General features: G+C 35.8%; 3 protein-coding genes across 6 annotated transcripts; 2 read left to right on the forward strand and 1 right to left on the reverse strand.

The window, feature by feature from the left end:
* Positions 248–4,175, reverse strand: LOC110264332. Of its 4 annotated transcripts, none has more exons than XR_002350324.1 (3): positions 3,510–4,175; positions 2,931–3,345; positions 248–528 (listed from the first exon to the last, which is right to left on the reverse strand). XR_002350324.1 is itself a non-coding variant. In XM_021106219.1 (3 exons), exons 1-3 carry the CDS (start codon positions 3,772–3,774, stop codon positions 3,093–3,095), a joined length of 405 nt encoding a protein of 134 aa, XP_020961878.1. In that variant the 5' UTR covers positions 3,775–4,175; the 3' UTR covers positions 2,883–3,092. The 4 variants fall into 4 exon arrangements, 3 of the variants coding, with proteins under 3 accessions (XP_020961880.1, XP_020961878.1, XP_020961879.1); XM_021106219.1 differs by lacking the exon at positions 248–528 and having other exon boundaries at positions 2,883–3,110; positions 3,224–3,345; XM_021106221.1 differs by lacking the exon at positions 2,931–3,345 and having other exon boundaries at positions 3,510–4,171.
* Positions 14,371–14,913, forward strand: LOC107607627. The gene has a single exon (XM_016309557.1). The coding sequence runs from the start codon at positions 14,371–14,373 to the stop codon at positions 14,911–14,913; it is 543 nt and encodes a 180-aa protein (XP_016165043.1).
* Positions 15,280–16,611, forward strand: LOC107607628 (pentatricopeptide repeat-containing protein At1g08070, chloroplastic-like). Its single transcript, XM_016309558.2, has one exon. The coding sequence runs from the start codon at positions 15,280–15,282 to the stop codon at positions 16,609–16,611; it is 1,332 nt and encodes a 443-aa protein (XP_016165044.2).

Below are 19,137 nucleotides of genomic sequence, written 5' to 3' on the forward strand. Positions count from 1 at the left end.
CAAAAGCAATGCTATAACACTTGAAGGAATAGTTAACACGATTTCACCATTTGATCTAAGAGTAGCGGAAAGAGTCTTTCAAACAAAAGTTTTTCCTGTACCTCCATAACCTTATAAGAAGAGTACCCCATTGGAATTTTGTAACACCCTAACTATCAAAATGTCACGCTTCCAGCTGCGCCACTCTGATAGCTCGGGTATTACGACAACTCTTAAAATATTTAGTACTAAAGTATAAACCTGTTTAAAACTTTAAACCGTATAACCGCTCCAACAATACTTTTCGATGAGTAATATACATCCATACATATAATACCACTTACAAAACTCACAAAAAATACATATATATATACGTGTACATATTAATAGTTTTACAAGCATTAGCTAATACAATTCCTATCCCTCTTATAGAATGTATAAAGATAGAGGCGAGGGAACAAAAATACTAAAACAAAACAGAAATATCATCTAACAGAAAAGAAATAAGCTCTTTCGAACTTCGTCGTCCGTAACCTGAAAAGGAAAGACCTGTAGGGGAGTGAGAACATCATCCTCGAACGGGTTCTCACTATAGGGTTGCAGAATTACTATAATGGGATACGCGAGATAAGATTGTTACAGTGATTAATAACCGCCTTATGCATCTTTTCAAAAGCAAAGGTTTACTATAAAAGAAAAATCTGAAATCTTTTCCAAAAGAGGAACTATTCATTTCTTAAAAATTCAAAAGCCTTTCAAAAGGTTTATCTATACTGTACCAAATTAGTTTTTCATACTTTTCCAAACCAGAAACATCAACCAGACATGGCCTTCGGCCCACCTCATAATCAACCACGGCTCTAGACCCAGACAACCCAAACAACAACCAATCACCACAGTCCAATAGAGTCTCAGTCGCAAACACAAATAGGAAATTTCAAGCACAAACAAACAGTTACTACAAGTAGAACAATTAGCAGTTAATCACAAGTAATCACAAAGGCAAACCAAGTACAATATGCACACCCAAACAATGTCACATAGATGCATATGATGAATGCCTGTCCTAGTGGCTGATGAGTCTCATCTGTCGGTTATAAAGCCAACCCGACAAGTCCTGGTAGCTAACCATTGGACTGTCCCTCTGTCGTGCATCCCCAACTCGAGTTATTCACAATCATAATCATAATTCACATCCAACACCCTCACTGGTGTATATTCACGGGGCCGAGCTCATCTGGAGCTTTCACAGTGTCTGGTCACACTTACAACATAGGGTCAGCAGAGTATCGAGTCTCAACCTGGAACACGTGGTGGCTAGCCTCTGCTTTCACACAGGGACACTCGTATCTCAGATAATGAGAAGTGCAACAATCACTTTATCAGCTCAAAATCATTCATATTCATACCTAGCCATCCGACTCATAACATACTCCACAATCAGCCATAATTCATTATCATTTACAGCCATTCCGGCTCATAAAATATTCCACAATCAGCAGTAATTCATTATCATATACAACCATTCCGGCTCATAACATAATAGCACTTCCACTATCCAACATCATCAAATTCATAAAATCATCATTCAAGCCATAAATCACTTTTTGTCAAATTTCTTTTCTTAGAAATCAAAATCAATTCCTTCCAGCCTTAGCTTTAAACTCTCCATTTCTCAAATCGTTACAGGCTCACAAGCCACTTTTCCTCAAACGTAAATTTCTCTTTTTAAAAAAAATCACATTCCTCAACATCTTTCCACAACATTTCAAAAACCACACCAAATCAAAAGTCTTTTCTGAGAGATTCAAAATCAGTCATCTTTAAATAGGATTTGGTGACAAAGGTTCCTCAGCAAAGTCTCAAGGTTTTAGGGGAGAATAACATAACTCATTTCCTCAAATTCGTTCAAAATATTTAAAACATTGGCTTCCTGATTTGAGTAATAAGAATAGAATCTAAGCCAGGCTAAGCCGTGTAATCAATTACTCCAACCACATTTTCAAAGTCTTTTCCTTTGCCTATACAAAAACCAATTTCAACCCCATGTTTAAAAATCTGAAACGTTTCCAACGGCTCGGAAATCATTTTAGTTTTGTTAGACCAGAATTCAAAGAATACTTTAAACCTTCCCTAAAACGTCGAAAATTGAAATTTGTAAATCGAAATCCAAGTTCTTTCAAAGTCACTAAAACTTCTATAACTAAAACTTTTAAGTCAAATTCAAACAACATAAACCGTGTTTAAGTCAAAACCAAGGAAACCTAAACTCCTTCCACCCCTTAAACAGCCTTAAAAACATAATTCTCTTCCAAATGACTTGCGCCCCAAAATATAGTGATTTTCTTAGGAAACAAAGCTAAGGCATAATCCTCTTTTCCAAGATTCTTTTCAAAACATAATTTTATCACTTTCATAAATAATTCAAGTGAAGAAAATAAAAGTCTTAAATTCACAATTCTCCAAGTGAAATAGTAAAGGCCTTAAATTCATAATTTTTCGAATAACGTTTCCAATTAAAGTCCCGGATCTTATAGAAATTTCGACAGAACCTCCCCTAAAACTTGGACTTTGCCACCCTTTCCGGGTCCCAACTAAACCATTCCGCAACCCTCTTCAAGGGGTTCAAAACCAAATCAATTTAAAATCAAGCTGTTTCCAAAGGTGTATCATGTTCAGATTTCAAGAACACCAAATCAAATTCAAATCAATTTCTAACAGAATAAACTCGATTTCAAAGCTTTTACAAATTAACTTTAAAAAAGCATTTCAAGAACTGTCCGTTTCACGAAACCGAACAATAACCCACCCAATCAAGCATTCATATTCATCCAAGACAACCAACAATTACATAAGACTTATACAATCACTCAAAGATAAATTTTCTCATGTAAATATCCATATATAATAATTCTAATTCATAAAATGTGGTTTTCTGAAAAGGCCCCTACCTCGAGGTCGCAACTAAAAGAAACCGGAGGTGAAATTACGGCGAGACAGCTGGCTAGGCCACTACTAACCACTCAACAAGTTCAACCGAGATAGCAGCATTGTCAATCTCTTATGGCAGTGACGATAGTTGTAGCAAGACAAGGATTCAAATTGGATAAGAATCAAAAGCAAACATAACTCTGGAAGATTCAAAACAAATCAAAGACCAGAATTGAATTAAAACAAGAACATGGCAATTAAAAGTGACAAAACAGAACGTGCCAATAGGTCAGAACTAAGGAGAAGGGCAGACCAGAATCAATGTAATAGGATTTAGAACTAGCGGCAGCAACGTTGACATCAGTTCTTTCGGAGCAAGAACAACAACAACCTCAGCATCAATTATGCCTTTTATGAACGGTAAACCAGCAGCAACTAAAATAGTAATCATAATCCTATAATTAAGCCAAGAAGAAAATAGAGGAACAAGATGAAAATAGAGCAGAGTTTAAAGCGTTACAGTTCCAAGAATAAAAGAATCAGAACCAGAACAAGAAGACTGATGCTTTCTCCGACTCGAAGGGCAATGCATGACTCACCAGCAACCGTGGCAGTGGCAGAGGATGCTTCTTTCCTCACCTCTGTATGCATTCTGCAATGGTGGTTATGGCAGCATCTGGTGAGTTCCCCCTCCTCCAGCGGTGACGCAGGTGGCTTCCGTGATGGTGGTTCTCCGGTGACGACACCAGCCACAATAGGGACGGCGGCGGTGAGACCCCAAAAGCACCAGCGCGGCTCACTCATTCCTCCCCGTCGTGTTCGTCTCTTCTTCCTTAGCTCAGCTCGAGAACAGAGTAGATCCATGGTGTGATGATGGCACGGCGACGCGGCAACATGAGCTCGCAGTAGCAGCACCCAGGCGCGACAGCGACGGCGCAGGACAGCGTCCCTTCCTCCTCTTCTCTCGCGCTAGCTTCGATGGGTCAACAATGACGGAGGTGCGGCGCGAGCTCTCTCTTCTCAATAGCACAACGGCGGCGATGGTTTGACAGCAGGTTGATGGCGTCACAGGAAGCTTCGGTGGCAACGTGGTGGTGCGACGGCGAGCACGGATGACGACAGTGACGACAGGCAGTCACTCGTTCCTCTCTTCTCTTCTCCTTCCTCCTCTTCCCATTTCCCCTCTCTATTTCCCCTGTTTGGTGTATGCTACTGGGTTTGGGGAAGGGTAACTGGGTTAGGGTTTCGGCGACTGGGTCAAGGGTTTTGGTGAGGTGAGTGTGTGTGAAAATTAGGGTTAGGGTTAGTTTAGTAATTTTAAATAAAAATAGGGATAATATAGTAATTAGAAATAAATTTTAATCCAACAATAATAATGTATAGAAATACTATTTGTTCATCAATTTTACAAATTATTTTCCAAAACAGTAGTATTAATATTTTAAATATTAATTATTTAGTCCAAATCATATAAAATTCTTATTATTTCATAACTACTAATGTTATAATTTAAATATATAAAATAACTCAATAATTATGAAATTACATAAAATCTTTATTTTAATTATCAAAACTTGATTTAATTATTCTCAATTTAATAATTTTTGAAAATAAAATATCTAATAATAAATAAACTTGAAATCAGCTCATAATAAGATTTCTCAAAAGTTTTTGGTCTTACAAATTTGATGTGACAGCTGTTATTATTTTGTCATAAACATGCTTTTGGTCTGTGTTCATCTGCGATAAAAACTTATTGTGTTGTTCAACTAACAGTGCATGATCATAATGAAGCTCATCTAATATTAACTTATTTTGAGAGGCTTCTTCTATTGTGAACTGAGTGTCATCTACATCAGGAAATAACATTGTTGAAAATTCTCGAAGTGACTTTCCATTTCTATTTAAAATTTTCTCAATGTCAAGAAGAGTAAGTTGCAGCAATTCAGGTTCTGATACAACCAAATCTACATGTTGAAAATCAATTGTATGTAAGAAACTATAAGACTAAGTGTGTAAACTTTTTTGTTGTCGATATCGAGTAATAAAAACCTTTTAGGTCACAATACGAAGGAAAATTTGAAAAATTGAATAAATATCCATTTAAACTTAATCTTAGAATATGTAAAATAAATTGAAAACCGAAAAGGAGAGCATGAGAGTGAACTTGGTAGGAAAAACATATTTTCCATGTTCATGTTGTATTCCATTTGATAAGAGACTCCAGCATTTTTGCCAAACTACTTCCAATTTAATCAATGAATGTGTCCATAGTAGTGTGACAAATAGCTTACGCAAATAATATTCTAAAACCCTAATGACTTGCTTCTTTGATAACATCAATATATTCCTGATCATCATCCAATAAACTTCGGACATAACATGCATCTCAAAACGATGAATATACAACATTATTGTAGGTTCTAAGATCTCTATAACTTTTGGGGCCTGATAAATCACTATTTTATGGTTTATCTTGTGCTCAATTGAGTGGATTTTATCAACTCTTTACCCACTTATTCATACTATTTGCATGGTTTTACATTTGCCTTCCTAATTATGTGCTTTGATTGAAAACATGCTTCTTTGGCCTTAAGTTTCCTATGTTTAATCCTCTCTTATTACCATTAGATGCCTTGATATGTGTGTTAAGTGATTTCAGAGATTACAGGGCAGGAATGGCTCAGAGGATGGAAAGGAAGCATGCAAAAGTGGAAGGAATACAAGAAGTTGGAGAAATTGCTAAGCTGTCCAGCCTGACCTCTTTGCACTCAAACGGCTATAACTTTAGCTACAGAGGTCCAAACGACGCGGTTCCAGTTGTGTTGGAAAGCTAACGTCCGAGGCTTCGATTTGATATATAATATGTTATAGTTTCTTTGACGCTAGGTGACACGAATGCGTGCTCCACACGGCCGCGTCGCAGTTCCGAAAATCAGCGTTGCAGATTTCTTCTCCAGCGATTTCTGGGCTGTTTCTGACCCAGTTCTCGGCCCAAAAAACACAGATTAGAGGCTATAAAGTGGGAGAATGCATCCATTCATAAGGACAAGCTTTCATATTCACAATTTTAGGATTTAGATGTAGTTTTTAGAGAGAGAGGTTCTCTCCTCTCTCTTAGGATTAGGATTTTAGGATTTCTATTAGTTTAGTTCAACTCATCTTCAGTCACAGGTTCAATATTCCTTTTATTTTATATTTCTCTTTTACTTTCAGATGCTTTAATGCTTGTATTAGTTATGTTGCCTAATTGGCTATAAACTCCATGTTAGACTGGATTTCTTTATTTAATATAATTTGAGGTATTTTATAATTATGATTGCTTTCTTTTATTTATATAAATAATTTAGATTTTTCCCTTTTGGCTTTGATTGAGTCATTGGAGACACTTGAGTTATCAAACTCATTGTTGATTGAAAATTAAAATTCTTTAAGAATTAATTCGAGTTCCAATAACTCTGACTTTTCCCAAGGAAAGACTAGGACTTGAGGAATCAGAATTAATTCATCCACTTAACATACCTTCATAGTTAGAGGTTAACAAAGTGGGAGAAAAATCCAATTCTCATTACAATTGATAAGGATAACCAGGATAGGACTTCCAGTTTTCATACCTTGCCAAGAGTCTATCTTATAGTTATTTATTTTATTCTTATTATCATTCAACATACTGCTTCCTTACTTTCAAAACCCCCAATTTACAAGACTCATAACCAATAATAAGAACATACCTCCCTGCAATTCCTTGAGAAGATGACCCGATGTTTAAATACTCGGTTATCAATTTAAAAAGGGGTTTGTTACTCGTGACAACCAAAACTTTTGTAAGAAAGGTTGATTGCTTGGTTTAGTAACTATACTTGCAATGAGAGTTTACTATAACTTCTAAACCATCAATCTTCAGTTCTTTCAAAATGGCGCCGTTGCCGGGGGATTGCAAACGTGTGCCTTATTATTAGTTATTGTAAATATTTACTTTTTACTTGTTTATTTGTTTTTATTTTTGTTTTTATTTTTTCTTTTTCGTAAATTAAGAGGTCATTGGTTTTTATTTAGTTATTAAAAATTTTTCAAAAAAGAAAATTTTTTTCTTGGTGTTCATTTTGATCTTCAAGTTGTTCTTCGTGTTCATCTTGACCTTCAAGTTGTTCTTAATTGTTTTCTTCGTTTTGATCTAAAAATTTTTAAGTTTGGTGTCATTTTATTGTTTTTCTCTTTCCTCATTTAATTCAAAAATATCTTTTCTCTTTATTTTAATTGAAATTTTCAAAATTTGCATTAAAAAAATTTTCAGATTTTTATTTTTATCTTATCTTATTTCAAAAATCAAATTTCAAAATTCAAATTTAAAAATTTTCAAATTTCAAATTTCAGGTTTCAAAATTCAAATTTCAAAAATTTAAAATTCAAATTTCAAAATTCGAATTTCAAAATTTAATTTTCAAATTCAAAATTTAAATAACCTTTTAATTTAAAATTATTTTTATTTTCGTTTTTAATTTTTATTTGCTACTATGAACTCTCACCCCTTTGGCTATGAGTCTGGTTACAATTATGTTGCAGAAAGAGGAAATTACAATGAGAACAGGCATCAAGGTTGGAACAATCAAAGATGGGAGGAGCCACAAGGATTTGATCGACCCTCATGGCAACAACCCCCTCCAATGGACTATTAACAACCACCATCATATGCCTATAAACCCTCTCCTCAACATAACTTTGGACCACCATACTCACAAGCCCCTTTCCACCATTCACCTCCATATGACCCTATCCCTCATCCACCATACCAACCACCTTATGAACCATATGAACCATATATAGAACCACCCCAATTCCAACCCAATTACTCCCAAGACCCACCACCTCCCTATGCATCATGTCCGTATCCATCACCCCAAGCATCAACGGAGCAACTCAAGGAAACATGTGAAAAATTTAATGCCACACTTCATCAATTGAATCAAGCAATAAATCAATTAGCTTCCTGACGTTCGGACACTCAAGGAACCCCCATGGCTTCATGTGGGCAATCTAATGAAGAACGTAGCATGAAGAAGATATTAGAAACTCCAGTGGACAGTACGGAGCATGACTTTGTACTGGAACAAGTGGAGGAAGCTGTAATTATCGAAGAAGAAGAAGAAGTGGTTGAAGACTTGGGAGATGCTGAACCTCCATGGGAAAGTCAAGACATAGAACCTCCTTCCAAGACAGTTGCATTTGATGTTAAGGAGGGTGTACAACCTCCAGGACATATCATAGTTGAAGACTTGGAAGAGGTTGGTCAAGAGATAGATAGTAAAGAAGAAAAAGCACAGCCTCCCATGCCCTTGGTAAGTAATGAAGAAAAGATTGAATTGGAAGAAAGCTACCAAGAGGAAGAGGTTGAAATTGAAGAAGCTTGCAAAGAGGTGGAAGTTGTCAAAGAGCACAAGGGAGTGGAGCTTGAAATCACCTTGCCAAAGTTATTGGAGACCCCTCCCCCTAAGTTGCCATCATCCTTCACAACATTCAAGTGGGTAAAATTCATATCCCTTAGCTTTCTAATTCCACTTAAATATGGGCTACTAGAGACGGATGGTCAACTTAGAACTCTTTCTGGCATTAAGAGTAAGAGGAAGATGGTCAGTGGTAAGAACTGTCCTGCAAGGTTCATTATGGTTAGAAGCTTTAAGTTTAAACGCAAAGGTTGGTGTAAAGCTCAATTGAATGGGTCTAGGAAGTTGTTTGGATGCTTCAGTGAGAATTCTAAAGCTGAACCTCCCGGATGGAATCATGATAATCAACTTGAAGACGGGTGCAAAAGCAAGGTTTGGGACCCCGGAATTCATTCCAACAATCAACACTCTTGGGGCCTTGTCACTTGCTTTAACTTACTTGAAGGGTTTCTGTGCCTAGTTTGGGACCCCGGAGGCCATTGGAACCACAAACATTGGTGGAGATTCCTGGATGAATACAAGCATAAGCCACTATAACAGGGAGCTCACCAAATGTCCAACTTAAGGACTCTAACTAAAAGTGTTAGGTGGGAGACAACCCACCATGGTATGATCGTTCTTTTTTTTTTCAATTTTATTTAGTTTTATTTGTTTTTGAGTTTTATTTTATTTTATTATATTGAACCTGGAGTTTTGCATCACATTCATATTAACACTGCATTCTGCATCTTTTCAGATTAAAAAAAAAGCACGCAACGCAACGAGGCAGCGTCGCTGACGCATCCGCGTCACCAGTGCAATGGGAAGAAAAGAAAACGAACAGAAAGTCACGCGAGAGTGTGGCTGGAGGCGCGCCTTTAGCATAATTTTCCCCACGCGACCGCGTCGCTGACGCGTCCGCGTCAGGTGGGAACATTGGCCTCCCACGCGACCGCGTCACCCACGCGACCACGTGACCTGAAAATCGACGACAAAAGGGTGCATGGCCGAAAGATGAGCTGGAGTGATGCTGGACTGGCGCTAGACGCACACACCTTACCACGCGGACGCGTGACCGACGCGACCGCATCATATCCTCATAATGGCCACTCACGTGATCGCATGCCCCACGCGATCGCGTCATCCTGGATTTTGGCAATACTCAGTTTTGAATAGAGAGTTGTGCGAGCGCGAGGCTGCCCTCGTGCCAGTAGCATAAACTATGTCACGCGACCGCGTGACCGACGCGACCGCGTGACCGACGCGACCGCGTGACCGACGCGACCGCGTCGATTAATTTAAGTGCAAGTCACGCGACCGTGTCCCCCACGCGTTCGCGTCACTTGCGCCGCACAGCTTATCCAGATCAGCCAATTATCTTATCTTTTCTTCCCCAATCCTAATTTCTTCTATCTTTTCTTCTTTCTTCTTTCTTTCTTACTTTATTTCTTTCCCTTCTCATTCTTCTTATCTTTTATTTTATTTTATTTTTTGTATACTTTCATTCATTGCATTTTAATTTTGTATATTTTTATTTTCTTTTCTAAATTTATTATTTTACCATTGGTGTTCAAATGTTCTTATTCAACCGTTATATCTTTTCTGGTATTATCTTAGTGCTTATGACTTGTTTTATTCTGATTGGGTAACATTATTTAAATCAATGCTAATCTTTTATGATACTTGTACTTCTCTTGTATTGATATGAACTTATACTATCTTGCATTACCCACATTTTCCTCTCCTTTGTTGCAAATTTTGCACCACTAGTATGCCATGTGCTTATATTATTTTCTCACATACATGTTGAAGCTTCCATGTAAATGAGACCCTTATCATTTGGCATTAACCCAACCATACTTTATTTATTTTCTTATCTTTATTATTGGGTTACCTTTCTTCCCTTTTTCTTTCAGGATGGCCACCAGGAAGAGAACCGGAAGACGTTTATATGGGGAGACAAACAAGTCCATCTGCACAATCCTTGAAGAAAAGCGTCAGTTGAAGCAACCCGTCCACTTACACATCTTAGCATGCACCGAGGACGGTGCAATCTTTAAGTGTGGGAAGGTCGATACCGATCTCCATGGGTTAGTTACTCTTCTATCTCAACACCAATAGTTTATTTTTCTTATTAGTTGTTGCATTTACATGTTTAATTGCATGTTTGTTTGATTTTATGCATTTAGTTACTACTTGGTTGAAGTGATATTTTCTTTTTCAAGAAATTTTTATAGTATTTCACTAATTTAAATTGAAAAAATTTTTTGTGTTAAACTTGTTTGAAGTTGTATTTGGAACATGAATTATAGCTAAGAACACACAACCTGTGAGATTTTGAGCTTATTTACATGGTTATATTATTTAACCATAAATATTTTATTCTTGTGTGTTTTCTTCTCTATAATTGCAATCTTTGCTTTGTTCCATTCTATATATCCATTATTTAGTGTATTTACATGCTTGCATATGATTGAGACCATTATTTGTTATTAGCTCACTTATCTCAAATAAGCCTACCTTTTACATCACCCTTGTTAACCCCCTTGAGCTTTTTAATCCCCTCTTGTTCTATAAACCACATTACTAGCCTTAAGCAGAAAAACAAAATAAAAATCTCAAGTTGAATCCTTGGTTAGCTTAAGATAGATATTGTGTATAATTTAAGTGTGGGGAATTTTATGGGAATATGGGATGATATGAAAAAGTAGGGAATTTAAAGTAAATAAGTTATTTGAAAATTTGGAAAGCATGCTCATGTGAAATCAAAATAATTAAATTACCATGTGCATTAAAAAAATTATTAAGTAATTAAATAAGGGGATACAAAAAAAAAAAAGAAAAGAAAAAAGAAGAAAAATAATATTACCCCAAATGCAAAATAAAAAGAATCAATGCACATGGGACAAAATTCAAAAATAAGTTTGATACATGAGCATGTAATACAAAAGTGGGAAAAATTTGGGTAGCTAGGTAAAGTATTTTTAAATTATATAAAGTATGTATATGTTAGGTGAGATCTTAGACTAATCAAGGATTCACTTTGTTAGCTCACTTAGCCTTATATATATATGCCCTCACCCTTACCTTAGCCCCATTACAACCTTGAAAAGACCTCATGATGTTTGCATTGGTACATTAAATTTCTGTTGATTGGTTAGATGAAGAACAAAGTTTAGAAAGTATGACTAGAGAAGAGTAGAGTGATTAACCCTAGACACTTGAGAGTTAGAGTGATATACACTACCAGTAAGGGTTCAGTGCTTGATTCTATGTTCCCTGCTTTCATGAGCTATCTTCTTACAAGTTTATTTGTCCTTTATTGTATGATTTGAATTAGTAAAATCTGATTTATGTATATTCTTGGGGAATTTGATTTACTTTTAACTAAGTAGGTAGAAACATTTTGCATGTAGTTGCATTTCATACATTCTATCATTCCTCTTCACTCCTTTATAGCTTCTTTTGAGCTTAGCATGAGGACATGCTAATGTTTAAGTGTGGGAAAGTTGATAAACCACTATTTTATGGTTTATTTTGTGCTCAATTGAGTAGATTTTATCAACTCTTTACCCACTTATTCATACTATTTGCATGGTTTTACAATTGCCTTCCTAATTATGTGCTTTGATTGAAAACATGCTTCTTTGGCCTTAAGTTCCCTATGTTTAATCCTCTCTTATTACCATTAGATGCCTTGATATGTGTGTTAAGTGATTTCAGAGATTACAGGGCAGGAATGGCTCAGAGGATGGAAAGGAAGCATGCAAAAGTGGAATGAATACAAGAAGTTGGAGAAATTGCTAAGCTGTCCAGCCTGACCTCTTTGCACTCAAACGGCTATAACTTTAGCTACAGAGGTCCAAACGACGCGGTTCCAGTTACGTTGGAAAGCTAACGTCCGGGGCTTCGATTTGATATATAATATGCTATAGTTTCCCTGACGCTAGGAGATGCGAACGCGTGCTCCACGCGGCCACATCGCAGTTTCGAAAATCAGCGTGGCAGATTTCTTCTCCAGCGATTTCTGGGCTGTTTCTGACCCATTTCTCGGCTCAAAAAACACAGAATAGAGGCTATAAAGTGGGGGAATGCATCCATTCATAAGGACAAGCTTTCATATTCACAATTTTAAGATTTAGATGTAGTTTTTAGAGAGAGAGGTTCTCTCCTCTCTCTTAGGATTAGGATTTTAGGATTTCTATTAGTTTAGTTCAACTCATCTTCAGTCACAGGTTCAATATTCCTTTTATTTTATATTTCTCTTTTACTTTCAGATGCTTTAATGCTTGTGTTAGTTATTTTGCCTAATTGGCTATGAACTCCATGTTAGACTGGATTTCTTTATTTAATATAATTTGAGGTATTTCAAAATTATGATTGCTTTCTTTTATTTATATAAATAATTTAGATTTTTCCCTTTTGGCTTTGATTGAGTCATTGGAAACACTTGAGTTATCAAACTCATTGTTGATTGAAAATTGGAATTCTTTAAGAATTAATTCGAGTTCCAATAACTCTGACTTTTCCCAAGGAAAGACTAGGACTTGAGGAATCAGAATTAATTCATCCACTTAACTTACCTTCATAGTTAGAGGTTAACAAAGTGGGAGAAAAATCCAATTCTCATTATAATTGATAAGGATAACTAGGATAGGACTTCCAGTTTTCATACCTTACCAAGAGTCTATTTTATAGTTATTTATTTTATTCTTATTATCATTCAACATACTGCTTCCTTACTTTCAAAACCCCAAATTTACAAGACTCATAACCAATAATAAGAACATACCTCCCTGCAATTCCTTGAGAAGACGACCCGAGGTTTAAATACTCGGTTATCAATTTAAAAAGGGGTTTGTTACTCGTGACAACCAAAACTTTTGTAAGAAAGGTTGATTGCTTGGTTTAGTAACTATACTTGCAACGAGAGTTTACTATAACTTCTAAACCATCAATCTTCAGTTCTTTCAGGGCCCTTTACAATGTTCAATAACATTCTTAGGTAGTATAATTCTCCAGATGATGGAGGAACAAAGAATAATCTCCCAATAACAGAATAACATTTTCTTGGCTCCCAAATCCTAAGAGATGGCTTCCAAACAAAATTTATTGGAAAATCATTGTAAGTTAATTCTCTTGCAGCAGTATATTCTTTGTTAGCTTTAAACTAAGCCATAAAGATTTATTCTCTGACAGTTGCTTTATCAACAATAGTTTGTAATGCATCATCCTCCTAAAAAAGAATTGTATGTTCATCAGGCAAGTGAAAACTTAATCGTTCAACTGATGGTCTTCTATAGTGGATGTCAAATGCAAATATCCTCCAAGCAGATTCACATGGAGAAATGTATTGACAATCATAAAATTTTTTAACTTCATTAATAGTAGTGGCTGAAGTTTCATCTCCTTTTTTAATAGAAAGAAGCTGTAATGCGATCAGTTCCCTTGTTGACATACTTAAATAAGTATTTAATTGACCTTGATTGACTTCACCACTCGATTACATTATGGGCTATACAGCATCTAGACTCTAGCCTACAAATTGGATCAATTCATCCAAATTTACAGCAAGAACAAAAGCACACCAGCTACAGTGACATGTTTATAAAATTTCCAGATACTCTCAAACTATGATTGGTAATTTATGGCTAATTAGCACATCTTCACATTTTCAAAGAAACTGTAGTTCATAAATACTCATACCCTATCTCATTAGGTGGAGAACATAGATCATTCAATGGAGCAACTACGACAAAAATTAAAGCATCTATCAAAAATAGCATCAATAGTAGCATAACTAATCCTGGGTAAAAGAGAACAGAGAACCAAAAAAAGATAAACAATTGAAAAGAAACCTGATGGTTTATTGGAGCTCCGCCATAAGTAACAACCACCTTAACCCCTGTTTGATATGCAAACTTCCTAGCCTCTTCATGTATCTGAAACCAAATCACAACATTTCCCATATATTTTCACTGTAAAACTGCACCAAATTTAAATATGTCCAAAACAAAGCTCAACTCAATGGTAATAAGAGATGAGTGTTTGCTGTTCATCAATGAGCTTATACTCAATAAATGATGTTATGCTCAAAGGCCATGCTCATCAGATTCTTATGAGTAGCAGCATCTATGGAGTTAGGCCTCAAGAAACAGGAACATCAAATTCATGTTCCTTCAGCTTGTCCCCTGAGAAATCACAGATAAATCATGTTGCTGCTCAGTCTATTTCCACAACAATATTGTCTAGTTCCACTATCATGGGGAAACATAATCATTATGTGATTTCATTGGCATGCCAAAGTATGAACATGAGGCTTTTGGTACCTAAACCAAAAGCACTACTCCCTAAAGTTAAGAGTACTATGGGATCTATGACTTGGCCAAGTGGCTTTCTTCTTGGATTTCTTGTATGTAATTCAAATTCTAAACCTACAAATTCTGATGAGTCTGAAGATGATGGGAATGAGAGAGATGAGTTTAATGAGTCAACTATCAAATTCTCACATGTTAAGAAAGTTTACATAGATTATTATGTTATAAGTATAAGCTGCACATTATTCTGCCCTATATACAAATGAATTAATAGACTAATAATTAAGAACATAAGCATATACACATTTAATAAAACCAAATTATCTTTGTCTGATAATTTAAAACCAGTTACTCAGTAATTACAAATGGAGTGTATTTGGATATGTCATTGCAATAAAGACCAACATGAAAAAGAAGACATGTAATTTCAAAACCATTGGGGAGCAGAAATATGGAAATTACCGAATCATTAAAACCATCCTGAAGATAATGAAAGTATTCATAGGAACCTTGAACAAGAGAAACACTTCCCCCAGAAACTGCATAAACCATAATATTTTCAGATAAATTAGAGAAAAATTACATTGAGACACAGAGCAAAATAGCACTTACCCCCATAACATTTTCTTGATATGTATGGCAAATGCAGCGATGTAAGTAGCGCAAGATCTGTTTTCAATCATAGCACCAAGAACAAAGATTTAATGATGTATAGTGCCATGATTTTGGCTTATGCAAAAGCTAATTATATAAATGAGGCATTTGATATATTTGCTCAGATGACTGGATGTGGAATTAAACCAAATGAGATAACCATGGTGTGCCTCCTTTCGCTATGTGCAAAATCTGGATCACTTAAAATGGGTAAGTGGATACATTCTTACTTAGACAAACAAGGAACCAAAGCAGATATGATTCTGAAAACTTCTTTGGTGGACATGTATTCTAAGTGTGGAGACATAGATACAGCTTATGGACTATTCATCAAGGCCAACGACCGAGATATTTCTATGTGGAATGCCATGATATCTGGTTTTGCAATGCATGGTCATGGTAATTCAGCATTGGAACTCTTTGCTGAAATGGAAGCACTAGGAGTTATCCCTAATGACATAACATTCATTGCAGTTCTTCATGCTTGTAGCCATGCCGGATTGGTTCAAGAAGGGAAGAGGCTGTTTTGCATAATGGTTAATGAATTCAGTTTGGTCCCAAAGATTGAATACTATGGATGTATGGTAGACCTTCTCGGTCGAGCAGGATCACTCGAAGAAGCTCAAGAACTAATTAAGGACATGCTTATGAGGCCAAACTCGGCCGTATTGAGATCTTTTCTTGCTGCTTGCAAAATTCACAAAAATGTGAACCTTGTTGAATGGGCTGCAAAACAGTTTCTATCATTAGAATCCAAAAAATGTGGATATAATGTCCTAATGTCAAACATCTATGCTGCATCAAACAGATGGGAAAATATTGCTGATATAAGAAGAGCTATGAAGGATGCAGGGATTCATAAAGAACCAGGTTTTAGCTCCATTGAAGTGCATAGAATGATTCATGAATTTGTAACGGGAGATAGAAAACACCCAGAAACACCAAAGATTTATGAAATGATTGCTGAGATGAGAGAAAAGCTAGAACATGCTGGATACACTTCAAATGTATCTGTTGTTCTGAAGAACATAGATATGGAGGAAAAAGAGAGTGCAGTAAATTATCACAGTGAAAAACTTGCAATGGCTTATGGTTTGATTAGCACAGGTCCTGGAATTCAGCTTCGGATTTTGAAGAATCTCCTAACTTTAACTGTAGATAGCAAAATATTTCATATAACAGAGATGCATGATAAGATCATAACGATAAACACGAAAAGTCTGGAGATAGAATATGTAAATTCTTCTATGAAACTTAACAACAACAAACAAAATAGTGTTGTGATAGTATTTTCTAAAAGAGACAAGTAAATGTTAAAAGAAATATCCTATCCATGCCAAATTACAGAACATATATTGCTTCATTTCTATCTCCCTTGTGATAGCATCTCATAAGTCCTGTGCTCTATAACTTCCATCATCAAAGTATTATCAATTAACGCTACTAGCTCACAAACCCCAATTTCCAATCCCTAGATTGCTTCATTACATGGCAATATAAAAACAATGAATTGATTGAAGTTAATTTCAAAATACAACCCCAGCAGAACATGCAAAGCAAAATTAACACCAATCCAAACGAACACTTAGATATTAGAAGAAACAAAAAATTGAAAAAACTAACCACTCGTATTCTTGAGAGGATAATATACTGGCAACTTGATCGAAAGCTCACAACGAATCAAGCAACCATTCTCCCACACATTTCTCTGAATGTTCTTCTTCAACAACTGAATCAACCTCTTCGAGGCTATTCAATTTTCCACTCTCTGACACGAAAAATTTCAGCTCGCCAGAACCGGCGGCGACTGTTCCGATCACCGGTCGATTATCCCCTTCCTCTTCACTATATAGAAGCTTCCTCAGTTTGCGAGCAGCATGAACTGCTGCTTGAGCATCGGCGCCGGCTCTGTAAGCAAGCACTCCAATTACTTCAAAGCCTTTAGGAATCAATGTTCGAAGCTCCTCTATTTACAAATTCTAAAACACGAGACAAAGAAAAAGTTAAAGTGAATTTATGATTTGAAATTGATAGAGAGAGAGAGAGAGAGAGAGAGAAGGAAAACCTGATTCTTTATGGAGATCATCGGAGGAGAGGCGAAGGAGGAGGGAGAGATCATCCTGATGCGACGGCGGAGCGACGGCGGCGCGGCGGCGATGGAGAAGGAAGGTTGAAGTATGTGAGGTGAATTCAGGGGTAAAATAAGGGTTGGTGAAAATTGAAATGGTGAATTTGGGGAAATGAAGGAAACGCGGGGAGTGAGGGGGGAAAATTTATTTTATTTATAAAAATCGACAACTTACCCGTCGATTTTAATTTGAAAAAAACGACGTCTTAGCCATCGATTTTATACATTAAATCTGTACCATCCATTTAATTTTAAGAAGTGATTAAGACCGTTTAAATTTATCGACGACAAAATGTGTCGATATTTTAAATAATAAAATAGACGCTACATTCGTCGATTTTAAAATAAAAGTATTTTCCGCCTACAACTCGTCGACAATGTGTCGATAATGAGAAGATGGTTAAAGGATTACCAAAAAAATCGACGACTTTGCTGTCGATTTTAATATTTTATTTTTAATTATTTTTTTAATAATATCGACAGCAAGCCGTCGAAAAATATCAACGGAAGAGATAGTCTTCGATTTTTAGCGTCGAAAAATATACTTTTCTTGTAGTGGCCTTAGCACTATCACCAAGGAATAGATCATCAAGTGTGTTAGGCGGTTGTTGTAAAAGAGGCAATTGAACTTGACCTTGGTGAAAAGTGAAAACATAACGTAAATTTTGGATTAACAACATTAAAGTGTTTGTCGATACTCTCTTCATACCAAAAAATGGCGCCACAATGCTGGCACTGATATGTTGGGTTCCCAAAGTCTAGATAAGCTGGAGCTGAAATATTATAGTGATAAGTTAATATGTATGTTAGTTAAAGAAGGAAATAAGTAAATTATGATAAAAATTTACCTACCGGAATCACGTTTGTAGTATTATGGTTCTCATCCATTTGCTCTGCTTTATATAGATTGGTATCAGAGTTGTGTATTATTTATACTGATGGAAAATGGGAAATGATCTCTTTATAGATATCAATGAAACCGACCTTCATCAGGAAGTTGGTTTGGTAGCTGCACATGATTAATATTGTTATCCTCGTCGTGTGTATCTGTAAAAAATTCATACAATACCGTTATATGTTTGTTCTGAAAGGTAGTAAGTTAATTCAATAGATACAAAGACTTTTGGTAAATACCTCCTTCTTGACGAGTGTGGGGAACACTTTCAGAATCAAAGTTATCAACATTTATGACTTCGCTCTTAAGTTACATGAATATTGCACATCTGTCTAAAGAATAGAAATCACAAATTACCTCTATGAAAATAATCTAGTCCATCTCTTTTGATAGGAGAACTTGCATGTTTAGAAAGTTTAGTTATAAACTGGATTAAGCGATGATTATAGGGTCGGGGCTAGATTAAATTTTAGGGAGGGGCAAAAAATTAAAATAAAATAAAATTTATAAACGAGGCTAAACTAAAATTTATACATAATTTATGAAGAAAATTTAAAGTTTGGGTGGGTCATTGTCTTACTTTAGTTGGATGAGACTCCGCCCCTGATAATTACATAAAAAACTTAAGATACGTGGGAAAACATGAGAAGTGGAAACTTTGGCTTCATGTAGTTATGCACAAGGACGATATAGGAATTTAGCAAAGGAGGAGTCGAAAATTAAATTTTTGTATAAAAAAATATTAATCAGCAGTTGTCAAATAAATAAGTTACCTTAGTTGTCCATATTTTTTTTTTCATTTTAGATTCAATA

The sequence above is a fragment of the Arachis ipaensis genome, chromosome B07 (assembly GCF_000816755.2).
Source record: "Arachis ipaensis cultivar K30076 chromosome B07, Araip1.1, whole genome shotgun sequence".
Classification (NCBI taxonomy): domain Eukaryota; kingdom Viridiplantae; phylum Streptophyta; class Magnoliopsida; order Fabales; family Fabaceae; genus Arachis; species Arachis ipaensis.